Here is a 13,550-nt window from a genome sequence, read left to right as displayed (position 1 = left end):
TTTTGGGTGAGATGAAGTGGGACACATTGGTAGAACCCACTGGGGTGGCAGAGAAGTGTAACTGGTGGGGTCAGAGGAGGTGGCAGAGCAGGGAGGGGCTTGGCAGTCGTGGAGGGTGAAGAGGTTGGCAAGACTCTTGGGTTTTCCCTTGATGATAGAGGCAGGAACAGAAGAGGAGAAAATGGTTAGGTGGGAGAGATAGCCAGTTGGGTGCTTGTGCCAGGATGAAGGTGGGGTTCCTGGGGGACATCCTGGTTGTCCCAGAAGCAGGGACAGGATAGAACTGCCCTGAAACCCCAGGCTGGGCATTCACGACACAAATGGTAACAGAAACCAGGGGAGCAAAGAAGCGGCCGAGGCCATATGCCTGGGACCTAGAGAAGCCAGCAGAGAACCTTGAAGAACCAAACTCTTGCGGGGGCTGCTGCAGAAGAGAGGGTGAAGAAAACAGAAAGGGGTGGGGTCTCAGACCCACAAAGGGGCATGTGTCTATCCAGAAGACTGGTCACTAGGGTCAGATACCAATGGGAGGTCATGGAGGCTGGATCCTGGAATGGGGCTCCTGGACTGGCAGGATCTGGGCTCTGCCTGAACAGAGGCTCTGTCTTCTCTGCATGAGAGGCCTGGGTCTTGGCTACCTGTCCCCAGATGTTCCACAGCAACAAGGAAGAGTAAGGCTGTCCCTGGGACTTGCTCAGACTTGGGCTTAGGGACCCATCCAAGTAAGTGACAGAGAGGAAGCTTTTGGCTGGAATGAGATAAGGAAGAGGCAGTATAGGGACTCAGGGCAGACAGCACTGGAAGACGGGCCATGAGACGTGGGTCTGCCCTTACGTCCTGCCCAATCTTGGCCAGGAGAACAGAGAGAGAATTTGCCAAATATTTTGGTGGAGGACTGGGTTATTGGGTTTCCTTCTTATATTTGGCAAAGGTGGAACAAACTGCCAGGTGGGCAAAAAATGCTGCTACTGCTAAGTCACTTCAGTCATGCCCGACTTTGTGCAACCCCATAGACAGCAACCCACCAGGCTCCCCGGTCCCTGGGATTCTCCAGGCAAGAACACTGGAGTGGGTTGCCATTTCCTTCTCCAATGCATGAAAGTGAAAAGTGAAAGTGAAGTCGCTCAGTCGTGTCCGACTCTTAGCGAGCCCATGGACTGCAGCCTACCAGGCTCCTCTGTCCATGGGATTTTCCAGGCAAGAGAACTGGAGTGGGTTGCCATTGCCAGGGGTCTCTAAAACACTGGCCTCTCAAGCTTCCAGCCTCTTCCTATTCATTTCCCCATTGAATCCTGATACATCTCAATGCAGGAGACACTAACCATTATCCTTATTTCATAGATGGGGGAACTGAGACTCCAGAAGGTGAGAAAGGAGCTGATGGTTCTCTCTCCTGACTCTCCCTCCTTCCCTTCCCCTGCAGTGCTATGCAGGCAACAGGATGCTTTGTAAGCAAGTCACTTTTGCCAGGGCTCCAGACCACTACCAGCAAAGGAATGCTGATGCCCACCCAGATAGACGCTCTGGCCAAGCCAAAAGGGTCCACGGCCAGCCCCGTCCCCTCAGGAGCCTCCGTCTCCACCGGGGCTGAAAAAAGTAGCTGAAGCAAATCCCAATCCCAAAGGGCGAGTGACCCTGTAGCGGCCTCAGTATCCCCAGCTGTAAAACGGGGCCGGTTCTCCCATGCTGCGGTTTCCAGGGACCTACTCGCAAGTGCTCGCCCCGGAAACCCCAGAAGGGCGCCGGCAGCCCCAGACCCACCCTGGGGCGGGGGATGGGAGGGCTCTGGGGTTCTTTCCCAGCCTCGATTCCCCTTCCCAGGAGGGCATCCCCGAAAAAGCAAAAGTCGCTTCAGCAGCACCCACGCCCCCGCCTCGAGTCACAGCCTTCCCTGAAGCCGTCGTCCTCGCCTTGCGCGCCCGCCTCCACCGGCGTGCCCAGATCCCGACATTGTAGACACGGGCTCCACAAGGGCCCCGCGAAGATGGGACACGGCGACTGACGCACGGAAATGCCGGCACGGGGCGGAAGGTGGGGGCTGTGGACCGAACGCTGGACCGGAGGGGCGGGACGCCGTAGAGGGGCCCCCGGCCCCGCCCCCACACGCTGGCAGACTCTGCCCCGGGTCGCCACCCCACTCAGAGCCGCGTCCCTGTCCCTCCAGCGCTTTACCCTGTGAGCAGAGCTCTCTGTGCAGCCCCGGCCTTCAACTCCGCCTTGCCCCTCCCACAAGCTGTCCAAGCCCCGCCCCTTTCCCGGTCCCGGGGAGGGGCTATCCCCGGGCTGCCTGCTGAGAAGCCTAGGCGATGGAGGCTCCAGCCCTCAGCTTGGGTGAAAGAGCCCGATAGAGGGGAGGGACAGCTTGGAACCCCCCATTCTGCCCCATCTTGCCCCTGATGACCTGGGCAAATCGGCGACTCTGCACCTCCGGCTGGGCGAAATCCGAGACACAGGGTTTCTAAGGCCCCAGATGTGTATGGAAATTTTTATGGTTCGGGTCACAGAAGAAACAGTGCATCGGCGCGGGAGGGCAGAATAAAAAATCCTGGGGGCGGGGGAGGCGGGGTGCGGAAATCCCGAGTCAAGGGCGTTCGCCTACTACTTGTTGGGATGGACAGTTTCTGCGGCTCTCAGGGACCGGATGCCACGACGCTTTCCCTGACACTGTGAAGGGTTCAGTCTCTTTCGATTGGGTGCCTGTTATGGGTGACACTAAGGGCCACATATTAAAAAGCAGAGATATTACTTTGCCAACAAAAGTCCGTCTAGTCAAAGCTATGGTTTTCCCAGTAGTCATGTATGGATGTGAGAGTTGGACTATAAAGAAAGCTAACCGCCGAAGAATTGATGCTTTTGAACTGTGGTGTTGGAGAAGACTCTTGAGAGTCCCTTGAACTGCAAGGAGATCCAACCAGTCCATCCTAAAGGAGATCAGTCCTGAATATTCATTGGAAGCTGAAGCTCCAATACTTTGGTCACCTGATGCGAAGAGCTGACTCATTGGAAAAGACCCTGATGCTGGGAAAGCTTGAAGGTGGGAGGAGAAGGGGACGACAAAGGATGAGACGGTTGGATGGCATCACCGACTCAATGGAGACGAGTTTGAGTAAACTCCGGGAGCTGGCGATGGACAGGGAGGCCTGGCGTGCTGCAGTCCATGGGGTTGCAGAGTCGGACACGACTGAGCGACTGAACTGAACTGAGGGCTGTATGCCTGAGTTCCTGCATTCGGCTCCGGGTCACTACCGAGACCAGTTACGTCTACACTCTAGAAGCCGGCGGCAGTTAGCAGACAGCCTCAGGTGTTTCTTCGGCTCTGATGGATGTTTTAAAAGTCCGGTGCCGAGGACTCAAGCTCAGTCTCATGAGGGCTGCCCCCGCCCCACTCGGCGTCACCGTCACCTCTGGCAACCGGCTGGCCCCGCCCCTTCAAGGGGAGCCAGAGCCAAGGCTGTCTTTGTTTCTCGCGCCCTTCCGCGGCGCCGGCGGAGCAAACATGGCCCACGGTGTACGGGCGCTGTGGCCCCACGGGCGCGCTCTGGCCTGGAGGCTGGGCGATCGGCCGGCGCTGGGACTCCACGCGCAGAGCCGGGCCGGCTTCACCGGGGCAGCGGGAGGCTCAGGCCCCGCCGCTACGGCCCGCAAGGGGGGTCCACGGCTTCTGGGGGCGGCGGCGCTGGCTCTGGGTGGCGCCCTGGGGCTATACCACACGGCGCGGTGGCACCTGCGCGCCCAGGACCTCCGCGCAGAGCACTCGGCCACACAGGTAAGCCCGAAGTAAGGGCTTGGGTGGCAAGCCGCGCAGGTAAGGACCGAGCCTTGGGTAGGGCCCCTGGGGTGAGCGCGGAACCTCGGGACTTCTGGGAACCGGCGGCGTCAGAAATCACCTCCTCTGTCGCCTCTTGACCTTGAGCGAGTGACCTGGTTTTAAGCCCTCCAGCCCTCAACGTCCTCATCTGTAAAATGGAGCCTTACTGATGCCGTTAAGTGGAACTGCCTCTGTTTTCAAGTCGTTTTACAAACGTGTTTTAAGACTTTTTAATGGGAAGATTTGGAAATAACTAAAAAGGGAAAGTCTCTTGCACGGTTTATCACTTTCCAAACATTTTCCGCCTCCCTCCCCCTGTCTCCAAATCCCGAGGTTGTGTATTTATTAGTATTATTAGTGTTCTGTTTTTACGAAACTGATGGCTGGTAGATTCCAGGCCCTGAGATGAGGAGCAAGGGTATGTCCCTCCAGGCAAGGGGATGGCCCAGCTGCCCTTTGCTATGCTTTGTGCACAGCGCCAGCCCCGCCCCCACCACACATCTACAGGCGCCCCTTTCCTGAACCCCTGGGAACAGGATCGGGTAGATGGGGAGTGGAGTTCTCTGTGTCTCCCTGCCCACCCACTTCCATGGCCCGGCCTCAGTCTCCCATCTCTGAACAATGGGGGAGGGGGACCGCAGCTGTGACTTTCAAACGTGAATATGCGGCAAGCTCACCTGGGGCTCTCCTGCTCTATGAAGGCCAGGGGCCCAGATACCACCCTCTCCTGTTGGCGCTTTGTACATGAGTTTGTGCAAACTCTGGGAGATAGTGAAGGACAGGGAAGCCTGGCGTGCTGCAATCCATGGGGTCGCGAAGAGTCTGACACAACTGAGCGACTGAATGACCACCACCACCACCACTCGGAAACGCTGGGCTCTGCCCCCTCATCCAGATATGCCTCGGGTCGAGGGAGTAGGGGTGGGCACTCCCGAGTTGAAACAGTTGCATCTGGGGGGCACACACCTGCCAGTGTCTGACATTCCCTTGGGACTGGAAGGAGCAGAGAGATGTCTATCTAGCATTGGACAAAGATGAGAAGATCCCTCCTACACAGAACAGACTTTCTGCCTGGGGAGCCCCCTGGATGGGCACTTGAGCCTGACCGGTCTGCTGCAAGAGCCCTTCCCCACCTACCCACCACCCATCCCCCATTCCTCCCGAAGTTCTCAGACACACCCTGGAAAACTCCCCTGGGAAAGGTTTGCTTGGGGGCCGGCCCTGGGCCTGGGAGCAGGGCCTGGGCACCCAGCTTCAGAAGTTCCTTCTCTGCTCCTTGTCCAGCTCTCCTTGTCCAGCCGCCTGCAGCTGACGCTGTACCAGTACAAAACGTGTCCCTTCTGCAGCAAGGTCCGCGCCTTCCTCGACTTCCACGCCCTGCCCTACCAGGTGGTGGAGGTGAACCCTGTACGCCGGGCCGAGATCAAGTTCTCCTCCTACAGGAAGGTGCCCATCGTCATGGCCCAGGAAGGAGAGAGTTTGGTGAGCCTTGGGGAGCTGCCCCCGGCCCAGTGTCCTGGGTTGGCCTGGAACACCCCTGAGTTGTGCCCTGCTCTGCAGCCCCGGGAGGAACATGGGCTCTTTGAGTTTCTGCTGAGGATTATAAACCAGTGAGTCTAAGGGAGGCAGAGCACCACAGAGCTCAACAACGTGGGTTCTGAAGTCTGGGTGGACTGGATTCAAGGAGGGACTCTGCCACTCCCTGGCTGTGTGACTTAGGACCAGTCGCTTAGCCTCTCTGACTTGGCTTCATTGATCAACATAGAACCGTACCCTCCGGGGTGTAGGGCTTGGCTCCTAGTCTGTAGCTTCTGAGTCTACCCAGCCCCTCAGAGTCCAAGAGGCCACCTGAGTGAGGGGGCAGGGCTCAGATCCTGGGTCCTTCCCACTTCCTCCTGTCCATTAGCCACACTTTGTCTCCCTTACACAGGACAGGCTTCCCTGATAGTGGTGGTGGCTCAGAGGTTAAAGCGTCTGCCTGCAATGCAGAAGACCTGGGTTCGATCCCTGTGTCGGGAAGATCCCCTGGAGAAGAAAATGGCAACCCACTCCAGTACTCTTGCCTAGAGAATCCCATGGACCGAGGAGCCTGGTGGGCTACAGTCCACGGGGTTGCAAAGAGTCGGACATGACTGAGCAACTTCACTTCACTTCACACAGGACAGGCTTCCCTGATAGTGGGGACTGCGACCTCGGGGGAGGTAGAACTCAGTGAGCATCAGTTTTCAGGGCAAACCCCCAGGGACAGGGACAGAACACCCAGAATCCCCCTGACCAGTCCCTGAATGTCAGGGTGTCAGGATTGTAGAAGAGCCCCTGGTGACCCAGCCACTGCCCCTCCCAGCCCTGATCTAAACCATCCTCTTCTCCAGCAACAACTGAACGACTCCTCTGTGATCATCAGCGCCCTCAAGACCTATCTGGTGTCAGGGTAAGGAGCCGCTGCAGCCCAGGCTGGCACCGTGACTCATGCCCTCTCCTGTCTCAGGGAGGCCTCCCCTGGGCTCCTCCGTGGGAGTGGGGGCGGGGCTGCAGCTTAGATTTCCAGAATGGGTTGTGGGTGTCACTCTGAGATCCCCTGCTTCCTCTCCTCCATGCATCTCCCTCTGTCCTGGAGGTGCTTCCGGAGTCTGCCCCAAATTCCTCTTGCTGCAGGATCTCCTGTGTCACCCACAAGAGGGTGGGACGCTTCTGCGGGTTGACTCGGGTCGGGGAGGTATTATTCATCCAGAGGAGGTGAGGGCTTAGTCTTTGAGGAAGAGGGAGTCGGGGTAAAACTCTAGATGTCTCCCAAAGGCAACCCCTGGCGGACATCATCACCTACTATCCACCCATGAAGGCGGTGAACGACCAGGGCAAGGAGGTGACCGAGTTCTGCAACAAGTACTGGCTCATGCTGGATGAGAAGGAAGCCCAGCGGATGTATGGGGGGAAGGAGGCCAGGACGTGAGTGGGGCCGGGGCTGGCCCTGGGGATGTGGGGAGGGGGTGGTCTCCCCGCCGAGGGGACCAGGCTGAGCGAGATGCTGTAAGCCAAGAGGGCTGGGGCTGGGCCACAGGCGGGACTGAGTCCCCTTGTGCCTCCCCTGGCCCTGGGCGCTCGCACAGGGAGCCCACCAAGCCAGCCCTCTGCCCCACTTGCCTGCAGGGAGGAGAGGAGATGCTGGCTCAGGAAGCCCACCTGGCCTGCTCTCTGTCCCTCTTGCCCGCAGGGAGGAGATGAAGTGGCGGCAGTGGGCGGACGACTGGTTGGTACACCTCATCTCCCCCAACGTGTACCGCACGCCAGCCGAGGCCTTGGCCTCCTTTGACTACATTGTCAAGGAGGGCAATTTCGGGACTGTGGAGGGCGCCATGGCCAAGTACATGGGCGCAGCTGCCATGTACTTCATCAGCAAGCGGCTCAAGCGCAGGTGATGGTGCATGCATGCGTGGGTACGCGTGCGTGCACCTGGGGGCTTCCCATCCCCCAACATTAGCCCATCTGAGACTCAAACCCCAAAACTCCTGATTGCCTCCTCCAGCCCAGGGGAAGCAGGGCTGGCCTTGGAGTCCAGTTCTGGGCCCCTGTCTTGTACCTTCCTCTGTCCCCCTCCCCGCCTCGACAGCCGCGCTGGTCCCCGGGCCTTCCCATGCTCCCCACCTGTGCCAGGGTTCGGAGTCCCCGTGATAGACTTCTTGTCCATCCCTGCCCAGGCACCACCTCCGGGATGACGTGCGGGAGGATCTCTACGAGGCTGCCAACAAGTGGGTGGCAGCTGTGGGCAAAGACCGGCCCTTCATGGGGGGCCAGAAGCCAAACCTGGCAGATCTGGTGAGTGTGGTGGTGGCAGGGGGTGCACATATTGGAGGGTCTCTCCTTGGGGGCCCAGGCTGGGAAAACCCAGGTGTGGGCAATACCTGCATCTCACAGCTCCTCCATCCCAGGGGCACCTGGCTCCACTGACTGTCAAGGGCCTAAGGAAAACAAGCACTCCAGGCTTCTACCTAGCAAAAAGTACTGTGACAGGGTCTTGTGAGCCTGACCTCAGTGCCAATCCTTGAAGTAATTCTGCCAGGGTAGAATATGTGGCTTGCAAGGTTCAGGTCTTGGAGTAGGTGATGGGGTCGGTCCCCTCTTCTGAAAGCTCAGGAACTGAGGCGGGGGGGAGGGCATTTTCTCAAAGGAAAACTCTGAGTCCGGGGAGGGGGGTGGTTTGTTGCCCAGAAAAGGGGATGTCGGTGCAGGACAGGCAAAACCCACAACCAGCCCACACACTTCATTCAAAGCCCCACGTGCAAAGCTAGCCCATCAGTGGGTGTCTCGCTAATCCTGCTGACTACGCCAGTTCTATCGCTGATCCTGTTCGTGACGCCAGTTGTCTTGTTCACACTGCACTGTTTGCTGAACCCAGGGGAGACAAGGCACAAGCTGAGAGGCTGGAAGTAAGCTCAGGGAGCCGTAGGAACTGCAGACGCGGTTATTCTCTCCTGGCTGGCGCGGCAGCCCTAGCAGCAGACAGTAACATAAGCTCACATCACGCAGCACAGCCTCTGGGGCATTCCAGGTGGAGCTTGTATATGCTTACAGAACACAAGTAGCCCGTGGCCCAGCGAGTGCCTCGTGAGGCTCACGCGGAGTGCTGTAAGTGATCTCGGCCATTACATATGGATTATTCACAAAACATGGGGCGAAGGCGAGAGGGCGTGGGGCGAGAGCCTGACCACACATCTTGGCGAATTTGCTGTTTCCCTAGAGTGGGTCATGGGGCTCTCAGAGAGGGGAGGTGATGGGCCAGTGTGGACACCCCTCTGTACCCACCCCTAGGCAGTCTACGGCGTGCTGCGTGTGATGGAGGGTCTGGAGGCCTTCGACGATCTCATGCGTCACACTCACATTCAGCCCTGGTACCTGCGGGTGGAGAAGGCCATCGCCGAGGCCCCACAGTGAGCTGAGCCTCGTGATCCCTGCCGGGGGGGCGGGGGCGGAAACAGCAGAAGATGCCGGCTGTGAAGGACCAGGGCCGCTGGGCCAGCACTTGGCGACGCTGAGACACTGTGCAGCGGGGGACAGGATCATTCGGCCTCTTGCGCACCCCACCCCGGCAGCCCCCTCGCTTCTAACACTGGACGTCTGCTGCGGCCCTGGGGAATAAAGCCCAGACTTGGTTTCCATCCACAGGGCATGGAAGGCTACCTCCCTCCACACCAGCCCCAGGGGCTGACCCTCCCCAACTCCCTCCTGGGCCTCCCTACTCTCAGCCTTCCCTGGGGCTCTTGAGGCTGTCCTGTCTGTGCCACGTGGTGGGAGTCAGGTCGGGCTCCTGCCCTGAGCGAAGGAAGCAGGGACCCTTTGGTTTTGGGAGACCCCGTCCTTGGCTCCCTCTGGGTCCTGCTGTTCCCAGGTGCCCCCCACACACACACACACACACTGGGACTGTATATCATATTTGCAATAAAGAAAATGTTTGTGGCTCCCCGCGTGGTGGCACTGTAGTGGAGGTCAGTGCAGGTTAGGGAAGGCCGCCCTGGCGGTTAATACTGTTTGTCCAGGGCTTAGTGAGGGTCAGGCCTGGGTGAAAGGCTCAGCGTGCTTTGTGTCCTGGAATCCTGTGTTTGTGGCCACGGAATGCTCAGCAGGGAGGTGCAGAGATGGCCTGGGGCATGGATCCAGTTTTGCTCCCCACTGACTGTGGGACTCTGGGCAGGGCAGCGGCACCCCTCTCTGATCCCAAGTCTCCTCCTCTGTCAAGGGGGCTCAAGGATGGCCCCCACCTCCAGGGACAGTTGTAAGGGCTCAACCACAAGACGCAGGTCAGTGTGTGGAAGGATGCCCGGCCCAGCTGGGGCTGGAGTTGTTCCAGTTCTCTACAGACCAGGAGACCAGGGATCAGAGGACACGGGGCCCTTCGAGGCCCTCTGGCTGTGGATGGCCACCCAGGGCTTCAGTCCCAGGCCTGGGACTTCACGGGAAGGACGGTAGGACAGGAGTCTATAGAGAGAAGCGGCTCTGGGAACAAGGAGGGGCTGTGGGGTCCCTGCTCTCCTGGTTTCAGCAGATGATGGGCACGCTGGTCCCCCGAGATTGCCCTCCAGAGGCTAGACAGCCAGCCAGTGAGCTGATCACTACGTGCTGGGGCCTCCCTGTCAGGGAGTGACAGGCCAACTCCCTCAGAACCCCCAGGAGAGTTTAACTTTTTTCTTTAATTTTTTTTTAAAACATAGAAATAATTCATGGTCTTTGTATTAGCACACATTCAAATAAGGTTGGTGATGGACAGGGAGGCCTGGCATGCTGCAGTCCATGGGGTTGCAAAGAGTCAGGCATGACTGAGTGACTGAATTGAACAGATGAGGCGGCACCAACCTTAAGCCCTCCGGAGGCAGACCGCGCCACGTGGGGAGGCAGCGGCCCCAGCTTCTGCAGGGCTGCCCGCCACCTGCTTGGTTTGGTTCCCGTTGTGAGCATCTGCCCTTGTAACACTGGCTGGGTCTTTGCGTCTGCGGAGTGCTCCTGTGGGAGGAAGGAGGGAAGCTGAGGCCTGAGGTCACACCGCTGAGGGATGAGGCACCATGGGAGCCGCCTCTGAGGGGCCAACAGCCATTCGGGTCTCCAGAGTCACTGCTGGCCGGGACGCTGCTCCCCCTTCACTGATCAGCTTTTAAGTCCCCGAGGGGCCTGTGATGGTCCTAGAGCCTCCCGCAGCAGAGCAGGAACTAGGCCAGAAGCGCCATGGCGCGCTGGGGGAGGCCTTCCTACATCCCTTCCCCTGCCCGCTTTCCTTCTCTTCACAGACGGCCTTTTCCACGTCACCCGCCCGGAGTTACTTGGTACTTTTCCAGCTGTTCAAGGAGGCTGGCTGGCCTTTCTCTGTCTCAATCCCAGAATCACCAAAGGGAGCGTTGGATGTGACCTGCTCGGGATCAGGCGGCCACCTTCAGTCCATGATACTGTGGTCCAGGGAGGGTCTCACGCCTCACAACCTCACCATGTGCTCCTTACCTTTACTGCTGTTCCTGCTGTATCCAGTGATTGAGTCTCCCAGCCTTGGCTTCCTCGGGAGGCCTGGCCTAGTTAAGGAGACCCCCGTGGTGCAGGCCAGACCCCAGCTGCTCATCACCACCCATCTCCTCGTGTTCACAGAGATGTTTTCTTCGGACCTTACGTTTCTCACAGGAAGATACGGTTAACGACAAAGCAGCCATCCTGCAGATAGGGGCCTGACTCCTCACTGGGGTTCATCCCTGAGGTTGCTGCAGGTGGAGAGCCTGTCCATACCCTCCTACCCTCACCCACCTCCACTAAATGGTCACCTTCATGAAAAGTCCAAGTTCCTTGGACTTTTAGAACCACTGATTAGAAGTTCCCTGTAACAGGGACTTGCCTGTGACCGGGACTTCACTGTGACGGGGGCTGGATAATGGCCAGTCAACGCAAGGCCACCAATGCAAGGGGACCCGAGTCCTGCTTCTGTCAGACTATTCCCCCCAGAGGTGACAACCTTGCCTCAGTCACCTTTTCCCATAATCGCCAGAGGGCGGTTGCTGCTGCTAAGTCGCTTCAGTCGTGTCATACTCTGTGCGACCCCAGAGACAACAGCCCACCAGGCTCCCCCGTCCCTGGGATTCTCCAGGCAAGAACACTGGAGAGGGTTGCCATTTCCTTCTCCAATAGAGGGCGGTAAGAGGATGCAAAGCCTAGAGGAGCAGGTCACAAGGCCTGGTGCTGCCACCTTGTGGCCATTTCTGGGATTGCATCTTTGGGCCATCTTCCTTCTCTGAGGACTCTTACTTGCCCATCTGTAAAACGGGCTTCCTGGGTAGTTCAGATGGTAAAGAATCTGCCTGCAATGCAGGAGACCTGGGTTTGACCCCTGGGTAGGGAAGATTCCCTGGAGAAGGGCATGGCAACTCACTCCAGTATTCTTGCTGGGAGAATTCCACGGACAGAGGAGCCTGGTGGGCTGCGGTCTGCGGGGTCACAAAGAGTCGGACAGGACTGAGCAACTAACACACACAACAAAAGTGGGGTTAACCTGCAAGGGTCTGAAGATGAGTGGGTAGGGAGAGTCACGCGTCTCAGGGGAAAGAACTGCAAGCCAGGAACCCTTGCCCCATTTTGGTCAAGCTCAGGTCATGGCGAGTGCCCTGTGGCGGCGGTGGCAGCAGCAGGTTTGAGGTGGGAACTCTCTGCTCTGTGGCCTTGGGCAAGCCCTTGGAGGTCAATTACCCTTCATGAGGTTGTTGTGATCGTGGATGGGAAGGTTGCACAAAGTTGATGTGCCCTGTTGATGGGTGAGGGATGTTTTTCTGCAGCTGGTGAGGTTCGCTGTTTCTTCTCAGAGCACACTCCAGCTCTGTTTCCATCTGGGCTGCAGTTCACACCTGAGAGCTACTGTTTCCAGACAAGAGCTCCAGGAAGTAAGAAGGGGAGAATTGTGAGACTGTGCAGATCAGGAGGGCTCCCCAGGGAGAGAGAGCCACAGCAGAGGCTTTAAGGATAAGGATTCTGGGTTGCTCTTTTGTTAGATTGTTAAATTTTAAAATTTCATTTTCATTATACAAATAACTGTGTATTGTGCATAAACAGATCTTGCAGAGAAGCAAAAATATGATACCAATTATTTATAGACCCATCACTGAGATTTAACATTTTTAAAAACAATTTAAAAAATTCAGGGGGCTTCCTTGGTGGTCCAGTGGCTAAGACTCCTCACTCCCAATTAAGGGGGCCCAGGTTCAATCCCTGGTCAGGGATCTAGATCCCACATGCTGCAATTAAGAGTTCAAAGATCCTGCCTGCCACAGTGAAGATCCTGTGTGCTGTAACTAAGACACAGCAAAGCCAAATAAATATTTTTAAAATAAATACAATAAGAAAAGCTTAAAAACTTTTTTTTTAGAGAATAGCCTTCTAGTTATCTTTTTGTAGGCTGCATTTACTATGTGTATATAGAGACATATAAAATATCTTACATTTTTACATATAATTTATATTTTACACATAAGTATTTATATGTAAATGTTGGAGAAGATTCTTGAGAATCCCTTTGACTGCAAGGAGATCAAACCAGTCAATCCTAAAGGAAATCAAGCCTGAATATTCATTGGAAGGACCGATGCTGACGCTGAAGCTCCAATATTTTGACTACATGATGCCAAGTGTCAACTCATTAGAAAATGCCCTGATGCTGGGAAAGATTGAAGTCAGGAAGAGAAGGGGACGACAGAGGATGAGATGGTTGGATGGCATCATCGACTCGATGGACATGAGTGCATAAGCTCCGGGAGATGGTGAAGGACAGGAAAGCCTGGCATGTTGCTGTCAATAGGGTCACAGAGTTGGACACAACCGAGCAACTGAACGACAACAGATGTACCCCACAGTTGGTGGTGGTTTGGTTGCTCAGTCGTGTCTGACTCTTGTGACCCCATAGACTGCAGCCCGCCAGGCTCCTCTGTCCATGGGATTCTCCATGCAAGAATACTGGAGTGGGTTGCCATTTCCTTCTCCAGGGGATCTTCCCAACCCAAGGATCAAACCTGGGTCTCCTGCCTTGCAGGATTTCTTTACTGACAGCTACAAGGGAAAACCCTCCAATAGTTAAATGGGGCCTATTTTGTGGGCCCCATAGGGGCCCCACAACTGTGTAAAGCACTGTTTTAAGCACTTTACACAGCCTTTCAATATCTCTCTGAGGTAAGTACAAGTATTCCCATTTTACAGATAAAGAAACTGAGGCATCAGATTAAGTGAATTGCTT

General features: G+C 56.7%; 1 protein-coding gene across 1 annotated transcript; it reads left to right on the top strand.

Annotated features, from left to right (window-relative positions):
• Positions 1–2,834: 2,834 nt before the first annotated feature.
• On the top strand, positions 2,835–9,266 carry PTGES2 (prostaglandin E synthase 2). The gene is made up of 7 exons (XM_040225200.1): positions 2,835–3,766; positions 5,093–5,290; positions 6,181–6,239; positions 6,605–6,754; positions 7,020–7,220; positions 7,504–7,621; positions 8,615–9,266. Exons 1-7 carry the CDS (start codon positions 3,320–3,322, stop codon positions 8,735–8,737), a joined length of 1,296 nt encoding a protein of 431 aa, XP_040081134.1. The 5' UTR covers positions 2,835–3,319; the 3' UTR covers positions 8,738–9,266.
• The last annotated feature ends 4,284 nt before the right edge of the window (positions 9,267–13,550 follow it).

The sequence above is a fragment of the Oryx dammah genome, unplaced genomic scaffold (genome assembly GCF_014754425.2).
Source record: "Oryx dammah isolate SB20612 unplaced genomic scaffold, SCBI_Odam_1.1 HiC_scaffold_25, whole genome shotgun sequence".
In the NCBI taxonomy this organism is placed as follows: domain Eukaryota; kingdom Metazoa; phylum Chordata; class Mammalia; order Artiodactyla; family Bovidae; genus Oryx; species Oryx dammah.
The sequence above is the reverse complement of the archived record's forward strand: the minus strand, read 5'-3'. Positions and strand labels throughout refer to the sequence as shown.